General features: G+C 47.7%; 1 protein-coding gene across 1 annotated transcript in view; it reads left to right on the top strand.

The window, feature by feature from the left end:
* Positions 1–8,137, top strand: part of LOC102456835 (zinc metalloproteinase-disintegrin-like NaMP) — a 68,497-nt gene extending 60,360 nt beyond the window's left edge. Inside the window, exons 24-25 of the mRNA XM_075911070.1 lie at positions 1,920–1,982; positions 6,198–8,137. Coding sequence (XP_075767185.1) covers positions 1,920–1,982; positions 6,198–6,230 — 96 coding nt within the window. The 3' untranslated portion in view covers positions 6,231–8,137. The remainder of the gene's footprint in view (positions 1–1,919; positions 1,983–6,197) is intronic.
* The last annotated feature ends 17,931 nt before the right edge of the window (positions 8,138–26,068 follow it).

Here is a 26,068-nt window from a genome sequence, read left to right as displayed (position 1 = left end):
GTGGGAAACTTTTAGTTTTTGACTAGTCTGTCCATTTCATAATTTTCATTTCTCACTTACGCTTACATGTCATTCTTTGAGTAGGGAGTTCTGAAATGCCAAAGCTGTCGTGGCTGGAGTCATTATCCCCGTCGTGATTGCTGCTCCTGGAAGTGGCTGGCAGGTCCCTGCAGCCCCTGAGAGAGGCAGAGCAGGGGGTCTCCACGTGCTGTCCTGGCCTGCACACAACTCTCCTGCAGCTCCCATTGCTCAGCAATGGGGAACCGTGGCCGGTAGAAGCTGTGGGCTCAGTGCTGTAGATGAGGGGCAGCACATGGCACCATGGAGCCATTGCTGTACGTGCCGGCGGCTTTCAGGAGTGCAGGGCCAAGGAAGGAGTGAGCCACCTTAAACCCACTGCTCCCCCACCTGGAAGCCATCTCAGTTAAACGGTGCCCAGCTAGAGTCTGCTTCCTGAACCCCTGTCCCAGCCCCGAACCTCCTCCTGCACCCAACCGCTTGCCCAGACGTGAGTCCCCCTGCACCCAAGCTCCTTCCCAGGGCTTGCACCCTGACACTCCTCCTCGACCCCAATCCTCCACCCCCAGGCAAGCCCGGAGCCCCTCTCACACTCTGAACCCCTTGGCCTGAGACCAGAGCCTGCACCCCAACCCCCTATCCAGCCTGGTGAAAGCGAGTGAGGATGAGGAAGGAATGGGGAAGGAGTGAGCAGGGTGAGGCTTCAGAGACAGGGTGGGAAGGAAGCGGGGCAAGGGGATTTAGGTCTGAGATAGATCTTACATTGCACTTAAATGGAAAAAGTGATCTTGTGCTTAAAAAGGTTGGAGACCCCTGCCTTAGACTTACGGAAAGGGCAGTACCAGGAGAGTAGGTCATTGATAATTTATAAATAAAAATTAAGGAGGAAACAGTTTTAAAGACAGTGAGCCTGCTTCGCATTTACACTAAGGCCATGTCACGCTGGTACAAAGGCACCGTTGGTATAAATGAGAAAAGGCCAGAAAATTTGCCCCAAAAGCAAAATACCCAACCAAACCATCACTGAAAGTCTGGGTTTCACCGGGCTTGATCCTGTAGTAGTCCTTACTTAGGCTATCGGTTGAATGTCTCTAGTCCAGCACTCCTGGGACCTGATCGGTGTCAAACCAGAGAATTTGCCAGACCATGGTAGGTCACTATTGTCTAGCAGCATTACCGACCATTCCACTGCTTGCTGGGCTCATTTAGGGCTACATTAGAGCTAAATAACACAGAACACGGAGAACCTGGACTGGTGGCTGTAAACAAACTTTATGGGATGGCGGGAAACTTGGCCACACCTAAGCTAAGTGAACCTCTGGCTAACTCAAATCATGCCAGACCACGCATGTCGCTGGCCCACAGAGTGCCAGACTAGAGAGGTTGAACCCATAGTAGCAATGCTACCACCAGTCAGTGCTACTGCTGCCATGAGCGAGGATTTTCCATTAAGGATTTGATTCAGCAAAGCACAAGCATGCATTTAAATGCAAGCCTATATCCCACTGACTTCCAATAGGACTGAAGTATGTGCTTAAAGTTCAGCATGTGCTTAACTGCTATTCAGAATAGAGATTCTTTCCTCAGTCTTTGCCCCAAGCATGTGTCTGACTTTATGCAGCTGAGTAGCCCGGTTGAAGACCCTGTTCTGAATACAGATGAATTTACATCCTGTGCATAATGTTAAGCATGTACGTGAGTGCTTTCCAGAATCAAGATCTGTATGTCTCTCTGTTTATATTTGCTCTGTGTATAGGGGAAAGACGTTAGGACTATCAGCTTACTCACTGTCTTTTTGTCTCTGACAATGTCTTTATAAATATGGGGGACAACCCCCACAGCAGCTCAGCCCTGTAATCACTTCAATACAAAGGCATAACCCAACTTTATTTTTGTCACAGGTAGCAGAGACAAAGTCCACTCCTTCCCCAGTTCCTAAGGGCAGACCTCCACCTCCACCACAGGTAATCCCAGTGCACGATGCACATGCTATTTCAAATATGACTGAATGCTGTCATCAGTACGGCTGTGTCAACCCGATGAGTTCCTCTACTCCGTCAATGATGTTAAACTTCCGGCTGCGTGTGTACATATGTACCTGCACTCCCCTATCTAACATGTTAGCCATGTGCAATGAGTTACCATGACAGACTCTGAGAGAGGCCCCAGAGACCACAAATCAGACAAGGATCGAAAGCACCTGAGTATGTTTATTGCCAAGAGACATACAATAATAGTTGTCAGCAAACATATTGACCGCTGCACCACTACACCTTATGAACCCCAAGACAATGGGCTAACACCCAACTAAACGCTCTGGAACATAGTGCCCCCACCATGGTCAGTTGATGACCACCTTTTGGGGGTATACTTGTATACATAGGTACAAACAAATTACACATCACTCCTGACATTAGCCAGTTATCACCCCTTACCTCACAGAGGGGGGGTTCCATTACTATCTGTCATGCTGTCAATTTAGACCTGGTCCTGAACCTGGATTGGTATGTATGTTGTTTGTGGGGTGTGTGCTGGTACCAAGATGTTTCTTAAGGAGCTATTTTGTTACAACCCCTCTGGAATGGGCTCACAGCCTGTGCCTGGTATCTCTTAGGTCTGAATGTTTCTGTAATATCAGCCCTGATCTTGCCAATTTCTGTGAGCAAGGCCTGCCTCTCGCTCACAGCTTCACTCTACTTAATGTTAGCAAAGTCTTGACCATTGCTGTCTAGGCCTCAGGCCTCATACCTGGTCTGTGATACGTGGGCTTATGTTTCAGACCCTCATCTTACTACAAATGCAAGACTGAGATTGAGATCAATCTTAACACAGTTCTGCCAACTCATGAGTTCGCTGTGTGCCCCATGATTCTTGGAGTTTGTTTCACAAGGTCCTGGCTCCTGGAGCCACGTTACAGCCTCAGAAACGGAGGCCAGGTCTATACAAGGAAATTATTTCAAAATTACTAAATTCGACTTAAGAACTCCCGATTTAACAAATTCAAACCTGTGTGTTCTCACTATGGGCAGGGCTCGACAAATAATGTAATCTACTTGCCTGTGGTTAGTAGATTACGACCTGGAAGAGCTGGCACTGAACGATCTGTGCATGCACAGAGCGCAGAACTGCATGGCTGGCGAGCGGGGCTTGCTGCTGCTTGGCGAGCCCTGACTACAGAGAAGAATCAAAATGAATCTGAGGCAGGCTCCAGTAATGTGGATGTGTTACCTCAGACTGAGAGCCCCAGGAAGCACTCTGGGGAGCTGCAGGAGGCCTCCTGGAGGTCAATTAGCTTGAAATAGCAACACCAGAGTGTCCACACTAACGTTATTTCGGATTCACAAGTTTGGAATGCGCATTATTCCTGATAACAAGCTGGAGTACAGAGTTCGAATTCCACTGTCTGTTATTCCAGAATAATGGACTTGGTTGTGTGGACGCACCACTTTTTACTAATTCAAAGGTGGGGGCATTATTTGGGTCTAAGGCCCTAGTGTAGACCAGAGCTAAGAGTCATGTTACAATCTAAGAAACTTCCAAATACAGTAAACTTCCGATAATCTGGCACCTTTAGGACCCAGGGGGTGCCGGATTATCAAATATTCCGGACTATCGGAAGGGGGGGCTATGAGGGGTCTGGGGTGGGGTGGATGCCACCCCAGACACCTCATAGCCCCTCCTTCTGGTCAGTTTCAGCAGCGGCTGAATCGGGGACGCCTGCAGCAGAGCAGCTGGAGTGCTGCCGGGTTGGTCCGGTAGCGCCGACCCTTGGCGCTGCGAGACCAACCTGGCAGCACCCCAGCTGCTCTTGGGGACGCCTGGGGCAGAGCAGCTGGGGTGCTGCTGGGTTGGTCCGGCAGCGCTGCTCCTCGGCAGCACCCCAGCTGCTCTGTCCCAGATGTCCCCAAGTCAGCCGCTGCTGAAACTGATAAGCGGCTGATTCCAGGAAGCCAGGGAAGAGCTGCTCTGCCTCGGGCTTCCTGGAGTCAGCCGCTGGTCAGTTTCAGCAGCGGCTGAATCGGGGACAGCTGGGGTGCTGCTGGGTTGGTCCCGCAGCCCCGAGGGGCAGCACTCCAGCTCCTCTGCCCCCGGCTTCCCCGATTCAGCCGCTGAGGTCAGTTTTAGCAGCGGCTGAATCGGGGAAGCTGGGGGCAGAGCAGCTCCAATGGTCTGGCTGCCCGGAGAACTTCTGGGTTCCTGATGGTGCCGGACCATCAGGAGTGCCAGACCATCAGATGCCGGACCATCGGAGTTTTACTGTAGTAAGTTTTTAGTGTTCCTGGCTATGGAGAAAAGATAGACATGATTCCTTACAGCAGGGCTACTTGACTTTGGAATCCCCGGGGGCCACTCACAGCACATACAAATGCTACTCACAGCACATACCGAGGGTTGCAACGTAAGTGTAGTTGCATGTACATGCAAATATATATGCAAATATATGCAAATAGCTTTGTTAACACAGATGGGTATGAATACAAAGATTAAGGAAAGACTATACAACATGCAAGCCCCTATTAAAACAGTTGTGCTGATATTAATAAAACACAATATTTACCTGATTTCCACCCATATGACAGCACTTTTAATGAACAATGACAGTCCAGGAATTTAACTATTAAAATGCATATAAACTGAAGTCCATTATATTGACTGCTATTTTGTTTTGGCTCCCACCTGTGAGCCGCAAACAAATGTTGAGTAGCCCTACCTTACAGGCTCAAAGCTTGAAGGCAAATAAAGAGAATCCAGTCTTGTTAGTTTGGGGCAGGAGAGGTAGAGTGGCACACAGCCAGGATTTTTGGACACACGGTGCTGTCAACACTATTAGATGCACAGTCTGGTAGGTGGTATTTAAAATGCTTTTACTTTCTCATTTTCTTCTTCTGTTTGCATTACAGTGCAGGGTAGGAACCCTAGGATAAAAACACAGCATTCCAGCAGCAGTCCTCTGCATGCCATCTAGACTCCAACCCCACAGAGAGTTATCCTGGGTGCTTGGCTTTTAGCACCTGACTAGTTTCAGCACGTGAACAAGCTGTTGTAAAACTGGTGCATGCAAAAGATGTTCATGGTGTAGAAGGGTGGGCTAGATTTCAGTTACCGTTGCTCGGGCTAAGTAGTACTTTACTCCACGGCTGTGTCTACATTGGCACCCTTTTCTGGAAAAGGGATGCTAATGAAACACTTTGGAATTGCAAATGCCGCGGGGATTTAAATTTTCCCTGCGGCATTTGCATGAACAAAATCAGGAATAAGGGATCTTCCAGAAAAGGCTTTATTTTCCGAAAGAGCCTTGTCTAGACTGGCGCTTTTTTCTGGAAAAGCCCCGAGCCGGAAAAAAGCAGCAGCCATGTTCATGCAAATGCCGCGGGGAAAATTTAAATCCCCGCGGCATTTGCAATTCCAAAGTGTCTCATTAGCATCCCTTTTCCGGAAAAGGGCGCCAATTTAGACACAGCCTTCATGTGATTCATCAATGGGACCATGCTCAGAGCAAGGTGTCATTCAGCATGACAAAGGCTACGTTTACACTACGAGTTTTTTTGGCAAAAAATATGCTAATGAGGGACCATTTGCATGAGTCACAATCTCATTTGCATATTTTCTGCAGGTCCATTTTTGCGCTAGGGTTTTTGCGCAAAAACAAACAGTGTGGATGTTTTCTTTTTGTGCAAAACCCTTTTTTCTGCAAGATCCGTGTGGAAAAAGGGGTATCTGTACAAAAAGAAAAAGTCCACACTGCTTGTTTTTGCACAAAAACTCCAGCTCAAAAACAGACCGACAGAAAATATGCAAATGAGATCACGACTCATGGAAATGAGTCCCTCATTAGCATATATTTTGCCGAGAAAACTTGTAGTGTAGACATAGCCTAAGAGTATTACATCTAGCTCTTCAGAGGGCTGCCGGAATACAGGATGATCAAACTGGTTGTACCTCACGTCTAGAATCTCTTGATGCCCAGTTGGTGTGATCCTCTCTACCAGCAACCCCCTTAAGACCTATAGCTGATACTCTTGGATGCTACAGAAAAAAAATCACTATGCAACCGATATTCTCGGATGCCACAGAAAACACTCACTATTCAGATCACCCCCATGTGTAATTGTGAACAGAAATTGTGGAAAATCTTGTGTCTGACCCTTGACTTGTTTCCTTTGTTTGTTTTTACTCAGGCTTTGAAGCCACCGGTTCAACCCAGAGTATGAAGCTACTGAAGAAGAATCGATCGAGAGTACTGAAAGTCTGAAAAACAGTTTCATCTCTGTTCATGTGCTGGTTCCTCCCTTTGCCAAGGAAATTTTGAGAGTCCCATTAACTTTTTTTTTTTAATGGACTGAAAATGCGTTTTTCAAGCTGTGTCATAGTTCTTTGATAATGACATCGGACTGCCATTCATGGCTTACCGTATGTAAGTTATTAAACCAGTGCAATATATGTATAATCTAAGATTTGGGGAAGTCTGGTGCAGTGGATCCTGTCTGTACATTACAAATTACATGTAAAGCCGAAGGACCACCCAAGTAGCTGGATCAATGGTTCAACATGGTGAACAACACCTGATGCTTTAAAAGGATGGGCAAAGCTGCCCATGGTAGAACAACATTCCTTCCTGACCCTTGGAGGAAATCTGCTTGTATCACTGAAGCATTAGACTGAATCTCCCTCTTCCGGGTCAGTTCAGTAGCTCTTGCGCTGACTGGCAACGCTTGAGATATGAGAAGTATTTTGGTCCTGAAAAATAATTTGGAGGGTACAGTACCCCCTTTATTCTCAACCACTTTCAAGGCCCCGCAGCGTGCTCATTCGAGCTGGGAAGATGGGCAAGCTGGCCAGAGACTGTATTAGACTCAACCAGCCAGCTGATTGAATCACAGTGCTCCTGGAGAACTTCAGATGCCATCAATGAACTCCAAGGACAGTGCAAAAAAAAATCCTTTTATTAATTTGTTTTCTTCACCACTTCATTCCAGGACTATCGCCTCCCTTCCAGCAGACACACACTGGTGTCTTCTTACATGTAAGATTACTCTTTGCACTCTGCTGTTTTATTGTAAGGTTGCTAATGAGCATAAGGCTGGGAACATTGATTTATTGCAGTAAGGCTGCTCTTGGATATGGGACTTTGCACACTGGTATGTTCTTATGGGTCGTTTATTAGTTCTGGGCTGCTGGCACTGCTGTTAATGATAGCGTTAGCCTGCTGGTACGGATACTCTTGGCATTGATATTGTTGACATTGTTCGCATCAGTATATTTACGGTGAAGCACAGGAGAATATGTGCCAAAGAAAAAAGACAAAAAGATGTTACAAAAATGAAAAAGGTGAAGTTTCTCCCCAAAGCATCCAGAATTTTAGAGAGGTTCCAGGGTGAGCCCGGTAAAGCAGAATGGTCCTTTTATTTTGAGAACGCGTTCAGATATGGTTCAGGAAGGCAGATTTCCATGCACTGGGGCACAAAAGTGTTGCTAAGGGAGATCGTCTCTTGGCTTCAGAACTGCCCAAGTGAAGTCATAATCTTAGCTAAGCCTCCATGGTAAACTTGGAATTACCTCCTAACTCAGAACCCTATTGGGGTATTGAGCGTTCTCTGTTTAGCCTGCAGTTTAAAATGAGCCATAGTTTCCGCTGGTATAAATGGCTGTTTAGATGTAGCGAAGTGGTGCCATTTTGTACCAGTTGAAATTCTAGCCGACAGTGGCTTATTTTGACAGTGAACAGCTATGCTTTTTTAAAAATGTCGCTAGAAGTATCGATCTGCCCCCCTTTGTCACTCCGACACAAACAATGTGAAAAATATCCATTTCTTCTCTTATGCTGTGATTTCAGGCTGTCAATCAAACACTGTATAAACGGTACAAGAAGAAGAACACTATGAAATGATAATGTTCTCTTACTTGCCTTAAAGGTTGTCTGTTTTGGGTGCACATTTTTTTAGATTCAATTTTTACTCTAAGAACATTCGTGCCTTCCACTTTGGGATAATTTCTTCTCTATTTGTATTTGGAGATGTATTTAATATAAGCAAATTTAAACATGGTGTATGAGGATTTAAAATGTTATTTTATTTTATTTACAAAGGTTTCTGTATTAAAATATTCTAGCAAAAGCAGAGTATTGGTTGTAGAATATCAACTTTTGCAAAGACAAACAAAAGATGAGTGAGCTAATTTATAAACCTGTCAATCCATGGGACTCCACTCTCCTCAAAGTGCCCAGTAAAGTTTTGTATTGATGCAATAGGATGGATTGCTTCTAGGATTACACTCATCATGGTAACTGAGCACTTTGAAATGAGTCAAGCAAATGCCCAATACTCAAGGAGTTACTTCTTCACTGGACCAATGTGCAAGAGAATAATGCATGTATGCAATAGTAGCATGTATGTCCATATTCACTATAGCATACACTCCTGCCTGTCATCTACTAGGTATTTGAGAGAGTTTGTCTGTCTGTGCAAGAACCCCTCCTAAATGGTAAGAGTTGGGCCTCCAAATTCAGTGAATTCCTTTTGTCATGTCTTAAAGCAGGGTGGGGAACCTACAGCTTGGGGTTCCCCCTCCCAGCATCAGGGAGCCAGCACTGGTACTCTACCCCTGCCAATCCTCCCACCCCCACCCCCACTGCAATCCTCTGGCAGGGCTAGAGCACCCTGCAGAGGGAGCCCAGAGCATCATGGGCTGGAGTCAGGCAAACCAGGGCAGACCTGCCACTCACTCTCCCCCTCCTCCTAACTAGGGAAATATCATTGCCTGGAGGCTTTTCCCCCACCACTCTGATTGGCCATAGTTGCAGCCAACAGGAGCAGTAGGGGGCGGTGCTTGGGGGTTGCGGCAGACATGGAGCCATGTGCATCCCCAGGAAGCTATGCCAGGTAAATGTTCCCCCCTTGCCCAGGATCCCCGGTGTTGGTTGTGGGGGGTTTTTTTTTTTTTTGCTTCTCTCTCTTGTGTGGCCCCATTTTAAAGCAAGGTCAGGGTTGCACCAGGAAAAAGGGAAGTGCCTGGAATAGGGCTGTGTCGCATAAAGCCATACAGAAAAGAGAGAGAATCACCAGGTAGGTGAAAGGGGCTGGGTGAAGGCAACCCCCTTTCCCACCTCAGATTTCTCCAGCCCCAAGCCCCTTACCCCCAGGCTCCCTTTAGGGAAGGCGGGGTGGGGATGATGTTCCACTCCACAGAGTTGTACAGGGACGTTGCTAACTGTTCCCCATTGACAGGGGAACACGCACAGTTTGCTGCATTCCTCACTTTGGCTGCGGCGCACAGGGGACAGACGAACCTGGACCTGTCCCAGCTGGGGGACATGTACCCCTCCCACTGCTGTGTCCCCTGGAGCTGCAGTGGCCATATTAACTCCCGAGTAGTTTTGTACAGCCCTTGTATTTTGTTATACAAACCTGACCTCTGCTGTTGAAAAGCCCCAACTGCAAACAGCCCAAATCAGAGCCTCTCTAAAGTCTAAACTAACCAGGGGGTTATCAGGAAGGCGAAAGCGCAAATGGAATTGCGACTGGCTAAGGATGTGAAGGATAACAAGAAAGGTTTCTACAGGCATGTTAACAAAAAGAAGGTGATCAGAGAGGGTGTGTGGCCCCTAATGGATGAAGGAGGTAACCTAGTGACAGATGATGTGGGGAAAGGTCGGCTCCTGGACTTCTGCGCCAAGTGACGCAAGATGGGATGAAGATGGACAGCCCGTGGTGGGTAAAGAACAGGTTAGGAACTATTTAGAAAAGCTAAACGTACATAAATCCATGGGTCCGGACTTAGTGCATCCGAGGGTACTGAGGGAGTTGGCAAATGTCATTGAGGAGCCTGTGGCTATTATCTTTGAAAAGTCGTGGAGATCAGGAGAAATCCCGGATGACTGGAAAAAGGCAAATGTAGTGCTCATCTTCAAAAAAGGGAAGAAGGATGATCCAGAAAACTATAGGCCGGTCAGTCTTACCTCGGTTCCTGGAAAAATCATGGAAGGGATCCTTAAGGAATCCATATTGAGGCACTTGGATGAGAGGAAAGTGATTAGGAATAGTCAGCATGGATTCACAAAGGGCAAGTCATGCCTGACCAATCTGATTAGCTTCTATGATGAGGTAACTGGCTCGGTGGACATGGGGAAGTCAGTGGATGTTATATATCTTGACTTTAGCAAGGCTTTTGATACGGTCTCCCACAATATTCTTGCCAGCAAGTTAAGGGATTGTGGATTGGATAAATGGACGGTAAGATGGATAGAAAGATGGCTAGAAGGTCAGGCCCAGCGGGTAGTGATCAATGGCTCGATGTAAGGATGGGGGTCGGTTTCTAGCGGAGTGCCCCAAGGTTCAGTTCTAGGACTGGTTTTGTTCAATATCTTTATTAATGATCTGGATGAGGGGATGGATTGCACCCTCAGCAAGTTTGCGGATGACACTAAGCTGGGGGGAGAGGTAGATACGCTTAAGGGCAGAGATAGGGTCCAGAGTGACTTAGACAAATTGGAGGACTGGGCCACAAGAAATCTGATGAGGTTCAACAAGGACAAGTGTAGAGTCCTGCACTGGGACGGAAGAATCCCAAGCATAGTTACAAGCTGGGGACCAACCGGTTAAGTAGTAGTTCTGCAGAAAAGGACCTGGGGGTTACAGTGGATGAGAACCTGGATAGGAGTCAACAGTGTGCCCTTGTAGCCAAGAAGGCTAATGGCATATTAGGTTGCATTAAGAGGAGCATTGCCAGCAGATCCAGCGATGTCATCATTCCCCTTTATTCGGCTTTGGTGAGGTCGCATCTGGAGTATTGTGTCCAGTTCTGGGCCCCCCACTACAAAAAGGATGTGGACGCATTGGAGAGGGTCCAGCGGAGGGCAACCAAAATGATTAGGGGGCTGGAGCATATGACTTATGAGGAGAGGCTAAGGGACTTGGGTCTGTTTAGTCTGCAGAAGAGAAGAGTGAGGGGGGATTTGATAGCAGCCTTCAACTTCCTGAAGGGAGGTTCCAAAGAGGATGGAGAGAGGCTGTTCTCAGTAGTGACAGATGGCAGAACAAGGAGCAATGGTCTCAAGTTGTGGTGGGAGAGGTCCAGGTTGGATATTAGGAAAAACTATTTCACTAGGAGGGTGGTGAAGCACTGGAATGGGTTACCTAGGGAAGTAGTGGAGTCTCCATCCCTAGAAGTGTTTAAGTCTCTGCTTGACAAAGCCCTGGCCGGGTTGATTTGGTTGGAATTGGTCCTGCCTAGAGCAGGGGGCTGGACTTGATGACCTTCTGAGGTCTCTTCCAGTTCTATGATTCTATGATACAGGACTAGGCCATACTTTCTGACATTTTCAGACATGAGCTAGCTCAGATCCCAAAGCAAGGAAGACGCAGCATCCTCAGTAATTACTCTTGTGGCTATGCCACACTTAAGGTCTGAGACCTCAGTTAGCTAAATTGACGATAGCTCAGGTACGAGCTGTAATCACATCCTATTAAGGCCTGGCCTGCGACAGCCTTGCCTAATGGTTGGAAGTGAGGGGGACCAAGCATAGCGGCCAGAACCCAACTCCAGAGCTACGTTACGAGGTCCAGAGAGCGCGCAGGATGGGGGAGGGACCCACAGTGAGATGGAGCCAAGAGCCAGAAGTCAGCGCTCGGAACCCGAGTATCAGCTGGAGCGGGAGCCAAGGACTGGGAGCTACAGAGCAGTTGTGGGAACTGGGATGGAGGCAGGAGCGAGGAGGGACCCAAAAAGCAGGAAGGAGAAGCAGAACCAGAAACATAGCCATGGGCAAGGAACACCAAGGGGCCAGGCTCATCAGCTTGAATCAGCTGAGTGCAGTGAACAGGGACTGCGTGAGATGCCCCCCTCTTTTCTTACATGAGACCTTGACAGAGGTGAAAGTGGGCCGGGACGGGCTGGGACGGCATGTAGGCAGGAAGCGGCCACTGGGACTGGCCCATGCACTGTTGATGTTAAAGCGCTGTCTCCCCACCCCCCATCAGTGTCCCTGATGGTAGGGTCTGACGAGGGAGGGGAATAGAGCAATAGGGGCAGCTGCCCTGGGGTCTAGTGGCTTAAAAGGCGCCAGAGTCTGGAGTGGGACTTCAACTTGCCACTGGAGTCCCTGGATTCCTGGCTGCCACCACCCCAGCTCCTGGCTGCTGTGTCAGGCATGAAGGGCTGGCTGGGGGAGTCTGGTACCAGGCCTGCCACTTTTGGAGACTCAGAGCTGACCTTGCACCCGGCTCAGGATGCCAGCTACCCCAGGTTGTGTTCTAGTAAGTCCCAGTACCCTCCCCCCATGCTATTTGCTCCCATCTGGGGTTTCAATTTGACTCTAGGAGCACATCAGCCATGTGCATAGTGCGCATGGGGCCAAGCCACCCTGTGTGTTCCCTGTAAGCTGAGTGCTTGGGTGGCTACTAGGGATGTAAGAGTTTATCCGATTAACCAGGATGCTTATCGGTTAAACTCCCAGCAAGCACCAGGAGCCCACAGGTCTGGCAGCCACTGGGAGCCCACAGTTCCAGTGTGTCAGGAGCCTGCAGCCCACAGTGTGCTTAACTGTGTAACCGACTGAATAACTCCATCTGTGTAACTCAATCAATTACATGGTTACTTTAAAAAAAAAAAAAAAACTTTACACTTCCATACTGGCCACCCAGGAGAGGTTCAAATGCCACCCAGCTGATTAGTAGAGCGCCCATAGCTGGCAGCAAGTTTTTCTACTAGTGGTGCGCATCTGCGCCTGCCTCAGTGCACATAACAAAACTTATTTCGCGCTTGCATGGAAAAAATAAGAAACTTTAGACTAAAAAGAGGTTAAAGAAAGAAAACAACGTTGAAATGGAAACCCGGAATAAATTTGAACTTATCTAAATAAAACCTTGTGATTGGCCTTATCCCCCAAAGTTTCCAATTTATCAAAATCTGCCATTTTTATTTGTTGTCCCATCTCAGAGATGTTCCGGAGACAGGAAAACATTTCCCATCCTCACTGCAGTTAACACGGGCCAGGTCAGCTTTCATAGAAGCAGGGGGATCAAATAAGGGGGATTGCTCACCCCTTCCACTACTGCAAACAAGAGGGAGAACTCCCACCCCAACCCATATCTCTGGCTTTGATAAGCACTCTCCCCCACAGTTCCCTCATCTCTTCCGCTGATGCTGTGAGAGTGCCCCCTACTGTTTGCTTTTATTGTAACTCCCCTGCACTCACCCTTCCAAAGCATGTGTAGAGCGATTTCCTGGGCTCAAGGGAAGGGAGACGCATAGTGAGAAAGGACCACTGCAGTTTGGACCCACTCACATTTTCTGATGTCTGCATACAGACTTTTTGGATCATTCGGCCTTATGGCATATGGGACATTGACCACAGGCAGGACTATTCTGGTCCGGGACTCTCTGGTCCAGCACTTGGGAGCAAGGGCTGGGTGTCCGGCAGTGGAGTGGCGGGTGGCTGGGAGTGGAGCCAGGCCGGCAGCCGGGATCAGGAGCACAGGTGGGGCCGGCAGCCAAGGCTGGGAGTGCGACTGGGGCTAGGGCCACGGCTAGTAGTACAACCCGGAACAGAGTCTGGGGGCCAGCAAGGGGGGGGGGCAGAATGGACTCCCCTGGTCAGGCAAACTCCCTCAAGTGGGACCAATCAGTTCCCGAGGTGCCAGACAAGGGAGGTCCAACTGGTCTGTGGGGGTGGGGAGCTAAGATGAATCCCGCCCTGACAATTTACTGGGAAAAAAATCATTTGACAACTCAGTCGGCGCCTGTGTGGTAGCCATTGTCTTAAATGAAACACAAATTGCCGAGCGTGGCATGTCCTTTGGCCTTGAGTGAGAGACTCAGATGCATTAACAGAGCTGCCCAGGAAGCGCCGGAAGAGAAGGGCAACATGAGACCCCCCCCCAGACATAGAGGCACCAGCCAGCAAATCAATGTGTGCAGCCCGTTTCCAAATAACGTAACACCCTAGAAATGCCGTGTGCAAGGATTTCCAGGGCCTTGCTTTCAAAAGCCCTATTGAGCTAAACGAAGGCTTTCACTTATTCCGCACCAGATCAGATTGGTAAAATATGCATCCCTTTTCTAGCTTGAAATCAAGTCTAGTCTTTATTCTTTGGCTCTCTCAACCCAGCCAGTAAATGTGTGTGCACCTGACAGCATGGCACACAGACTTATCTCGGGGCAAATAAAAGGCAAAAGGTCTCTGCCCCAGTGGGTGTGAATCAGAGCTGAGCAAGTAACTGACTTTTTTTAAAACTTCAGTGGCAGTTCTGGAAAGAAAATTCAGATCAAACGAAATCTGAAATTTTTCAGTGAATTGAAAAATCTGCTGCAGGGTGGTTCCAGAGATGTGCCGAACCCGCACAAGTGCCCTGAACACAAAAGGTTATAAAGCTGGGATAGGGAACCTAAGGCCAGGAGGCTGGATTGCCTGGAGTTGGCCCCCGAGATTCGGGGTTCCCCCCCAGTATTGGGGAGCCCATGCTGGTGCTCCCCAGCCCCCCGCTATTCACCCTTGGGGATGGAGCACACAAAATCTACTAGCCTAGGTTCTGATGTGTGAGGGGAATGTTGGGAGCATCTCTCTCCTTCACAAGCAGTGAGGAGTCCTGTGGCACCTTATAGACTAACTGAAGTGTTGGAGCATAAGCTGTCGTGGGCAAAGACCCACTTCGTCAGATGCAAGTTGCAGGACTCTTTGCCACTTTTGCAGATTCAGACTAACACGGCTACCCCTCTGATACTCTCTCCTTCACAGGCTACGTCTAGATGGCAGGCTTCTTTTGGAAGAAACCTTCGAAAAAACCCGTTCCGGAAGAGAGCGTCCACACACAAAAGCGCATCGAAAAAGCAATCTGCTTTTTCAAAAGATAGCATCCACACTGAACGGAGACTCTCTCGCATTTAAGCTGTGATTGCTATGGACGGAGTGGCCACCAGGGCACCTGTGCTTTTTTCTCTTTCCTCTTCTTCCGAAAGAACTCCCTCTTCCCCATCCACACATGCCTTTCTCCAAAAGAGCTCTTTCAGAAAAAGGCTTCTTTCTTATAGAAAGAGGATTACCAATGCTGGGAAAAACCCCTCTCTTCTTTCGATTTACATCCAGAAGAACGCGATTGCAGTGAGGACGCAACTCAGGTTGTGTCAGAAAAACGGCTGTTTTTCCGACAAAACTCTGCAGTGTAGACATACACTCAGTTGGGGGCCACGTTAGTGAGGATTTGGGGGTTGGTTTGTTTGTGTGTGTGTGTGTGTGTTTATGTGGCCCCTGATTCATTTTTCTGTGGGTCACTGTGTCTCCCTCCCTTATTACCAAGGGTTACTGAGAGAGGGGGAGAGAGACAAGAGAAGGGTATCCCAGAAGCACCAGCAGCTCAGGCAATTTTGTGAATGGCCAGTAATGTCTGTGTCAAATGTGTGAATAAACTGCGTGAAAAAAATACCAGTGTCCATGTCAGCCCATTGAAATCAATGGAGTTACTCCAGCTGACGGCAGCGGAAGATCCATATCCTAGTATCTGCTGTCCACTATGCAATATCCAACTGCACCGAGAGACTCACAAATTCAATGGGCCAGAGCCAGCTCTTGCAATTAACCTCAGCCATTAGCTACTTATCGTTAGAGGGCGAGGATGATGATCTTTAATCATCGGCTTATTGAAAGCTTCCCAAGTCTCGCATAATTGGATGCCTTTATTCTTCCTCTAGGCGACTGTGAAACTGAAGGCCCTGGTGAGGCACAAGGCTATCTGTAGAGCTGCCAGTAATTGCCCCGGCCACCGGGTTACTGTAGATCAATCTTCAGAAGATGGGTCTGGATACCAGCATGCTATAGTTGGCATTAGATCCATATATATTCTACATAATACATGACTCCAGCCTTCAAAGCATCTAGGGGGAAAAATGGAGGCTGGACTATTGATGAATGTGTCTATGGCAGCTGGCAAAAGAGCAGAAGTGATCTCCATGGGATTTGTCAATGTCTCTTTGCAAAGAAAGAGAAGGCCCCTGAATCATCTATTTCAAATACCAGGAGAAATCAAAGCCCATCTGGAGAAATGAGTTAGTGTCCAGTGGAGAGATTTGCCTCTATCCAGCCAAACATGAATCAGAAGCAATTATCCAACCTTCCTGCTCTCCAAGAAAAACCTTTGGAGTTTCAGATGAAAGGAGGAATGGATCCAAAATACCTTCCCTGCTTCATAAACCTAAAATTGACTCCTCTATTGACAAAGCAACTATTTAGCTAAGGCCAGGGGTGGGTTCATCACTGGGACTGCGTAGAGCACTTCCACACTAAGGAAAAATTGCCTAGGGAGGTTGTGGAATCTCCATCACTGGCGATTTTTAAGAGCAGATTAGACAGACACCTGCCAGAGATGATTTAGATGATGCTTGGTCCTGCCGAGAATGTAGGGGACTGGACTTGATGACCTCTCAAGGTTCCTTCCAGTTTTAGTGTTCTATTCTATTCTCCCACCAAAAGTGCAAACTATAAATCAAATCATAGCACGAGAAATGTACCTTAATTCCAATTTCTTACAGGCACAACTTTCATACAGGGGAGATTTTAGATTTATGAAGCAGAGGTAGTGAGGATCCAGGCCCCATGTCGTCTGAAACGCTACAGTGTTACCCGATAAAGGACCTAAGGAGAGAGAACTGTTCCCAGATGATCATATATGGTGATGGATGCATTATAGGGTAAATAAGTAGGCAGCGCTCTTTCCAGCAGAAAGCAACATAACATCAGAAGACTTCAAGGAGGGTATCTGCACTTCAGCATAGCCCAGGACTTAGAAGTGTTCGGAATTACCAGTCCCCTGTCTAAGCCCGAGATAGGGCTGATATAATTTTAATTTGTACTGTAGCTGGGATGGCAGAACAGAGGAAGGTTTTATCTTTGGATCTTTTGCTGCACGCAGGTGGAAAGTAACTCTTTTTTCCACACACTGGACCCAACTTGTTCTATCCTGCATGACATATCTTCCATGTTGGGCTTTAAAAATAATGCAGGGAAACGTGCCCCTCGCCCCAGTTTACCAACATCTTACATTATCGTGCTGTACTAATTAGCTAAACCTATTAACTACATCAGCTGATTCAGAGACTCTCTGGCCTGCAGGGCAGTGTTTGTTCAGATGAGGAGGCCTTGTAGCAGTTACAGACCTGAACCTTGCATCTGGAGGAAAATGGAGGCAGGATGCTCTGGTGAATAAAACACCAGCTGGGATGCAGCACATGTGGACTCAGTTTCAGGGTACACCCCAGACTGTGTATGTGAGCTCTGGCATATGGCTGTTAAATAGTTAATCGGAAAGCATAAGGCCCTTCCCAGGTAACTGGGTAGAGGCCAGCAATGCCGGGCAGACGGGACCCCAGAGCACCAGTGGCAGCACCTAGGTTAAAACGGTTAACCAGGTAAGTGCTACCGATTAACCATTTTAACATCGCTACTTTGGCAAGTCACTTAGGGCCAGATTTTTCTACAGCTTAGCACCCTCATTCAGGATCTGAATTCTCAGAAAAGCGTAGCACCAGATATGAACTTACTGTGTTGGTCTCTTTGGAAAATCCGCACCCCGACTGTGGGTGTTAAGCACTTTTGAAAACTTTAGCCATGCTCTCTCTATGATACAGCGCCTGTCTATAATGCTCCCTCCCTAAGAAAATAAAAACGGCCGTACTGGGTCAGACCAACAGTCCATCCAGCCCAGTATCCTGTCTGCTGACAGTGGCCAATACCAGATGCCCCAAAGGGAGGGAACAGAACAGGTAATCCTCATGTGACCCCCCCCCCCCCGTCATCCACCTCTAGAAAAACAGAGGCTAGGGACACCATTCTTACCCATCCTGGTTAATAGCCATTGATTGACTTATCCTCCACGTATCTATTTAGCTCTTTTTTGAACCCTGTTAAAGTTGTAGCCTTCACCGCATCCTCTGGCAAGGAGTTCCACAAGTTGACTATGTGCTGCATGAAGGAAAACTTCCTTTTGTTTGTTTTAAACCTGCTGCCTATTAATTTCATTTCCGCCCTGGCTGTTAAAACAAAGCTCTTTGGGGCAGGAACTCTCTCTTATTCTACTTGTACAGCAATAAGGCCTTGATGTTAGTTGTGACCTCTAAGTATGGCAGTAATGAATGCTAATTACATTCAATAGTGTTGCCACCGTACACCCTTGACATTTAAAAGAGCCCGCCTCTAACGTGTCAGAGTATCAAAAGCAGCGCGGCACCTAAATTGATCTTTGCTCTGTAACTACGTGAGAGTAACCACAAAAGCTGGAGGTGGGCAGCAAACACACTTACGCTCCACCAGGCACCACGCATGGCAGCGTGTTGCCCTAAAAAGGGAAACGCAGCGCGGCGGGACCCACGTCTGACTCATCTGACAATCACCAGATCTCCCGATGGCTGCAATTTGCTGTGAATTTTTCATGCCACAGTCAGCTGTGCACTGCAGGCCTGGATCAGAATGGAAAACAGCCCTGAAATATTAATGACATCTAGTAGAGGGCGGGCAGAACAGAGACACAGGAAATAACTGAGGACACACGGAGGCTGGGAAAAATGTCTCCCTTTTCGTCCAGAGGCAGCCGGGCCAGTCCTAATCAATTGGCAGCGCCAGGCAACTGCCAGGGAAAATTTGTGGAGCAAAAAAAAACAAAAAACAAACAAAAAAAAAAGGTTTGAATTGCCCCTTTAATTGCCGCATGTCCCGAGCAGGCTTCTGTCGGACTCTGTCAGCGGCCCCTTGAAAATAGTGGCCACGGGCGACCGCCTGGCTCACCTGCCCTTAAGACCAGCTCTAAGGGGCAGGCTAAACAACTGATTGTAACTAGGGTTGCCAATTTTGGGTGGACGTATTCCGGGAGGTTTCAACACCTGACACAAATCAGGTCAGGTGATAGGTTGAACCTCTATGATCTGGCATTGGACCACGGATGTTCCTGGACCAGAGAGCCTGCTGGCTGGGAGGCTGGTGGCTGGGAGCCCTTTTGGGGCTGGGAACATGGCCAGACCAGCAGCAGGGAGGCTGGTGGCTGGAAATTCTACCTGCTGTTGTCAGGAGCCCAGCTAGGTGGGTGGCAAGGAGGGATCAGTTAGGGGCTGGCAGGTGGTCCAGGAGCAGAACCAGACTGGGGGTCAGTGGCAGGAGGGTCAGAATTGACCTCCCCTGGTCTGGAAAACTCCCTCCTTTGGAACTGGCCCAGTCCTGAGGGCGCCAGACCAGGGAGGTCCAACCTGTACTTAAAGATTCATCTTTTAATTGCTGGAGTCTCCAGGACAATACTGGAGGGTTGGCAAACCTGGAATTCCCATACCTGGTCCTTGAAGCCTGGTTTGCAGAGGTGCTGAGCACCCCCTGCTCTGACTGAAGTCTAAGGGTGATGAAGGGGCTCAGCACATACGCCTCTAGGTGAGATCTCAAGTGGCACACCCTGAAAATTAAAATACCTTGATGATCAAGCCCTGTTAGTGCCTGCAATGAGCCAGATGCCTGAATTCAGCCAAGCTGTGCTTGTTACAGGAGATGGGACCCAGGGATGTTAATGTTTAACCATCTGACTGTTTAACTTAAATGATTAAACTCACCTGCTAGGACACCGTCAGCAGCCAGGAGCCTGCCAGCAGCAGGACCAGGGCTGGGAGCCCGCCAGCAGCTGCTAGAACTGTGAGGGGGCGGAGCCTGCAGTGAGGGGCGGCGACCCTTCCCTCCCTCCCGCTACATCCCCTAAAACATTTGCAACAGATAGACCATTGATCAGTTACACAGTTAGGGTACGTCTACATTGCGCACTTATTTCGCAATAAGCTATTCTGAAAGAAATACTCCAAAATAGCTTATTTCGAAATAGCGCGTCTGCACTACAGGGAAGCCTCAAAATTAGTCCGAAGCAGGCTCCCCAAATGTGGATATGCTACCTCAATTTAGAGCCCCAGGAAGCACTGGGGAGTCATTACTTTGAATGGCCCTAGGGAGGAGCGATTTCAAAATAGAAGCAGTGGAGCATCCACACGACTGCTGTTCCAAAATTGCTATTTCGAAAGAGGTGTAATTCCTCATAAAATCAGGTTTATAGGTGTCAGAATAAGCTGTCCGTTATTTCAAAATAAATTTGAAATAACGGATGGCTGTGTGGATGCTCACATTGTTATTTCAGAATAACAGCTGTTTTTCTATATTTTTTATATTTCTAATGGGACCCCACGTTTCTCCCCTGATCTGCAGCACTACCAAGGGCAGAATCATTTCCAGCAAAGACAGAGCCTGGTGCCAGGATGGTAGCGTGTTCATAATCCATATGTGTTACAGCTTTTATCCGTCGCTGCACTGGCGGGGTCTGAATCCCTCTGAGCCCAAAGCACCACACTGTCACTAGTACTGTCCAACCAGTTGTTCACACATTTAGCAGAGCTGGGGGAGCATTGCTGGAGTAAATTTTCTGGTTTACTTGGTTTTTTAATGTCAATTCACTGACAGTGTTTCTCAGGCCTATGCTAGAATTTTGGGACATGGAGGGAGAGACAGACCAAGAACGGTCTAGAGCCCAGTGGTTAAAATACTCACCTGGGATACTCATCCTTGCTACCATGGATGTAGAAGCTCTATACTCCAACATCCCACATGAAGACGGATTACAAGCAATTAGAAACACTATCCCAGAGGACACCACTGCCAATCTGATAGCAGACCTATGTAACTTTGTTCTCACCCACAATTATTTCCAGTCTGAGAACAACTTATACCTCCAGATCAGCGGCACAGACATGGGTACACGCATGGCCCCACAGTACGCTAATGTCTTTATGGCTGACTTAGAACAACGTTTCCTCAGCTCCCGTCCCCTCTTATCCCTTCTCTACTGACGCTACATCGATGACATCTTTATGATCTGGACTCATGGCCAAGAAATACTGGACATTCCACAGAGATTTTTGACAACCTACACCCCAGCATCAATCTCAGCCTGGACCATTCTACACGAGAGATCCATTTCCTGGACTCCACAGTACAAATCACCAATGGAAAATTAGATACCACTCTCTACAGAAAACCCACTGACTCATATACATGCCTCAGCTCGCATCCAGAACACACCATACGATCCATTTTCTATAGCCAAGCCCTTCGATACAACCGCATCTGCTCTAATCCCACTGACAGAGACCAGAAACTTCAGAATCTCCACCAAGCATTTATAAACCTCAACTACCCACTCGGAGAAATAAAAAAAAACAATTGAAAGAGCCAGACAAATACCTAGAAACCATCTACTTCAAGACAGACCCAAGAAAACCAACAATAGAACACCACTTGTCATCCCCTACAGCCCCCAACTTAAACCTGTCCAACACATTATCAATAAACTACAGCCTTTACTGGAACAGGATATTAAACTCCCAGAGGCTCTGGGAGACAGACCCATAGTCTCCTATAGACAACCACCTAACCTCAAGATGATTCTGACCAACAGCCACAGGACATACCACACTAATACCAACCCTGGAACTTTCCCTTGCAACAAACCCGGTTGCCAGCTTTGTCCACATATTCACTCTGCTGACACCACTATTGGACCTAACCAATTGAGTTATAAGATCAGGAACATATGTTCCTGCTCATCCAGAAATATAATTTATGCTATCATGTGCCGAAAATGTCCGTCTGCTATGTATATTGGACAAATGTCTCAGACACGTCACCAAAGAATCAATGCCCACAAAACAGATATTAGACAGGATCACAAAGAAAAAACAGTTTCTTGCCATTTCAACCAGAAAGGGCATTGTCTCAACAACTTGATTACCTGCATCCTGCTTCAAAGACATTTTAACACGAGACTTGAAAGAGAATCCTCTGAACTGTCATTCATGCTTAAATTTGACACTTTACACCTAGGTCTTAACAAAGACACTATTTATCTTACCCATTACAAAGATAGCTTCCCCAATTATCTCCTCTAATATCATTAGCTCACAGACATTTACCTTCCCCCCCCCCCATCCCCATTCTGTTCTGAAATTTGATTTGTCCTTTTCATATGTGTTCATTTTTTTGATTGTATCCCTTTGGTATATATGGTCATGCCAATTTTCTTCCACTATTTGATCTAAGGAAGTGGGTCTGGCCCATGAAAGCTCATCACCTAATAAACCATCTTGTTAGTCTTTAAAGTGCTACATAGTCCTGTTTTTTGTTTCAGCTAGACCAGACTAACACGGCTACATTTCTATCACTTGGGATGTATGAGACAAAGTCTCTGATTCAAATTGGGCAGAGAGAGGACTTATATCCGGGACACCTACGTCTCTGGTAAACAGCTTAGCCACCTTTTGGAGCAATTCCACTTGGCATAAACAATGAAATATTAACTGAGAGAGAGAGAGAGAGAGAGAGAGAGAGAGAGGACAGCGTGAGACTAATTCTATAACTTCCTGGTTACAGCAGCCCCCTGGGAGGTGGGAGATCCCCAGTTTTCATTGCTGCTCTGCCTGGCAGGGATAACCACTGGACTGTGGAGTCAGTCTCTCAAGCCCTTCTGCTGGAAATGTTTCACTTTGTATCAATAATCACTCATAACAAGGGTAGGGAACCTCAGGCCCAGAAGCCTGATGCGGCCCACGACTTGCCTGGATCCGCCCCCGAGACTCTTTTGATGCTTAAATAGGCCCTCCTCCTTGCCCTTAAATAGGACCCAATCTACAACCCTTGGGAGTCACCCCCTTGTCCTCGGTGGACTTTGGATCAGTCCCAAATATCATTACCTGGAAATGAGTGCAAGCTTTAATTTGTACCACCCTGGATTTCTTCTGCCTCTCTCAGCTTTTTGCACTTATTTCGCATTTACGTTGCCAGTTTCCTGCCTTACAAGGTTAGTTTCCTGCCTCACAAGGTTCGTGTTCGATCTAATTGGCACCTTTCTTAGGAATGCTGCAGTCAGGGAAATAGTGGCTGCTCATTATGTTAAACAAATGCAAACCAGCATGGATTTTTGTGAGGTCCAGAGTCCATCGACTGACTGAAAGATCCCCAAGGGAAAGTGTTAAATTCATAGGCATCATTCAAATAGCTGCAAAATATCCAGAAACGTATAAGAACGATATGGAGAGAACGGGGGCTTGTGATAGGGTGGACTAGGCCCCGATATCCCTGCTAGAGGCTTTTCTACACCCTGCCCAGCAACAGGGGCAGAAGAGAGGTCCTCCAAGCAGCATAGAGTGGCAGCCTCTGCTGAGGCCAATCAGAGTGCAGCAGGCTAATATAAAAGAAGCTGCTGGGGCAGGACCTGCCAGTTCCTTCCTGGAACTGGACCCAGGCAGACCGAAGGGCTGACTGGGAGAACAGCAGCTCTCCGGACAGCTCCAAGTGGGAGCTGGACTTCAGACCTGGTCAGAACCAGGTCCAGCGGCTGGAGTCTAGCCAGTAAGCCAATGGCAACCCTTTGCAGAACCCTGGACAGGGAGGATTTGACCATAAGGCCCAGGAGAAAGAGCTAGACAGAGCAACTTCCCAGGGAAGTGCCGGGAAGCAGGGCCGGCTTTAGGCCGATTCGCCCAATTCCCCCGAATCAGGCCTAAAAGGGCCCCGCGTCCTAAACCCGGAAGTGTGCTGACGTGCCGGGTACGCTGTGGGAGGGGGCATTGGCCCTGGAGGAGGAGCGCAGCGGCTTCTGTGCGCTGCGGGAGGGAGAGTCGGCCCCTGGGTTTGGCTGGAAGGCGGGAGGGACTGTGCCTTGTAGCTGGGGATTTAAAGGGGCTGGAGATTTAAAGAGGCTGCCGGGGCCCCATCGAAATGGTTTGAATTGGGCCCCACATTTCCTAAAGCCGGCTCTGCATGACAGCAACTGACCTCTTTGAGACACAGCAGGTAACTGCTACTTATAAGGTCTCTGGGCCGGGATCCAGAGGAGTGGGCAGGCCTGGGTCTCCCCCGCAACCTCCAGCAGCCACAACAGGGACTAAGAAGAAGCCTGGTCCCAGGCCACATACTGGACGCTTCCTCTCCCGCAAGACAGCCGGGTAGAGAAATTACAAGACTCCCTTCGGCCACCGAGGAGCACTCACAAGAGGGGCGGAGCCCTTTCTAGGGCTTTTAAAAAATCATTAAGAGCCAGTTGTCTCCTTAGTTCCAACAAGATAACTCTTAGGGCATGTCAACACTGGCGAGTTTTGGCACCAAAACCCTCTTCCGCGTTCCCACAGTGCCTAGCAACTGAAAGCGATGGGAGAACTAAAACTGTGGCCGTGCAAACCTGCTTTGGAGACTTTATTTTTGGTGACTTTTGCATGTCACCATTTTGTTGGTCACCAAAACTTCGCAGTGTAGACAAAGTCAGGTGCTGCTCATGGTGAGTACACGCCACATGATCTGGGCCATTGAGATTGTGCAAACTGTTTTGCTATTTTGCATGAGACAACAACAGAGATAAAGGGGCTGATAAGGAAAATCACCTCGAAGTTAAATGTCACCTTTCATCTAAATTAAGCCTTTTGACAGCTATGCGCCATAGGCTGTAGTTTACGACATTTACCAATAAAAATCGAATCCTTCCAAGCTTAATCACACAGTATTAACTGCTCGTTTTTACCCTGTTTCAGGTGTTTGTTGCCCCTGTAAGGGAATCTGCTTATTCCTTGTGAGCTATGCTACAAGCATGCCTTCTCCTACTGAACACTAGGCACTCATCAGATGTAGTTCTATATAGCAGTGTTTCAACCTTTTTTATAAAGTACCCCTTTTTCAAAAAAAAAAAAAAAATTGTAAGTACCCCCAGTACCTACAAGTTTGCAGACACACAATTTTTTTTCTACCATCGCAACACATTTGTTTAAACAACTTATTCATAGCCGGGCAGGCTATGAAATTTTTGGGTGTAAAAAGTACAAAAAATAATAAAGCGCTGTAAAACTTAAAACAAAAATTCAGTTTTCTCCACATTTCAGTTGTGTTGATGTACTGCCCAGAGGTACATACCCCTAAGGGTACTCATACCACTGGTTGAGAAGCACTGCTATGTAGCACAAGCAGCTAATCCATAAGAGCAGCCGTACTGGGCTAGCCCCAAAGCCCATCTAGCCCGGTATCCCGTCTTCCAACGGTGGCCCATGCCAGGTGCCCCAGAGGGAGTGAACAGAACAGGGAATCATCCAGTGATTCTTCTCCTGTTATTCATTCCCAGCTTCTTAAAAACAGAGGCTAGGGATACCATCCCTACCCATTCTGGCTAATAAAAATTGATGGACCTATCCTCCATTAATTTATCTAGCTCTTTTTTTTAACCCTGGTCTTTACCACATCCTCTGGCAAGGAGTTCCACAGGTTGACTGTGCACTGCATGAAGAAAAACTTCCTTTTGTTTGTTTTAAACCTGCTCCCTATTAGCAGGGCCAGAGATGGGCAAGGGTAGCAAATCTGGAGGAATTTTAAAAGCCCTTGACGTAGGAGGCAGGTGAGTGCTGCTAAGCCCATGTCACACTAGCTGAGGATTTGGCTCTTGGTTTTCAAAAAGTGATTGTGGAGCATACGTCTGCAGCAAGGGCTGTGGAATCTCCATCATTGGAGATATTTAAGAGCAGGTTAGACACCTGTCAGGGATGATTCTAGATGGTGCTTGGTCCTGCCATGAGGGCCGGGGATGGGTCTTGATGACCTCTCGAGGTCCCTTCCAGTTCTAATATTCTATGATTCTATGTAGCCTATTTTGTACCTGAGGAATCATGAGATACAGATACCTGCCAATCCAAGGTTGAATGGCTCTCATTGGGGAAGGGCACCTGGTACAAAATATGGGCCAGGATCAGGGTTTTGGAGTTTTAACCTCCCTAAGTTTGAAGCTGCTCAGAATGGGGGTTTTGGTTTGACCTGTCCCCTAATCAAGCTTTATGATGTGAGTTGATCCCCACAAGGGTGAGGAAAGAAAGCTCCACCGGTCTATATCAGCCCCTCCACCTCTGCCTTGGCACAGGCCGGAGAGTTGTCACAGTGCTGACGTAGTCAATTACCGCCAGAGGGAAGGATATCAGACTGAATGAACCAATCTGCTAAATCCCGCATTCTGTTGTAGCTCAT

The sequence above is a fragment of the Pelodiscus sinensis genome, chromosome 28, assembly GCF_049634645.1.
Source record: "Pelodiscus sinensis isolate JC-2024 chromosome 28, ASM4963464v1, whole genome shotgun sequence".
Lineage (NCBI taxonomy): Eukaryota > Metazoa > Chordata > Testudines > Trionychidae > Pelodiscus > Pelodiscus sinensis.
Note: the sequence above shows the minus strand (reverse complement) of the source record. Positions and strands in the feature narration are given on the sequence as shown.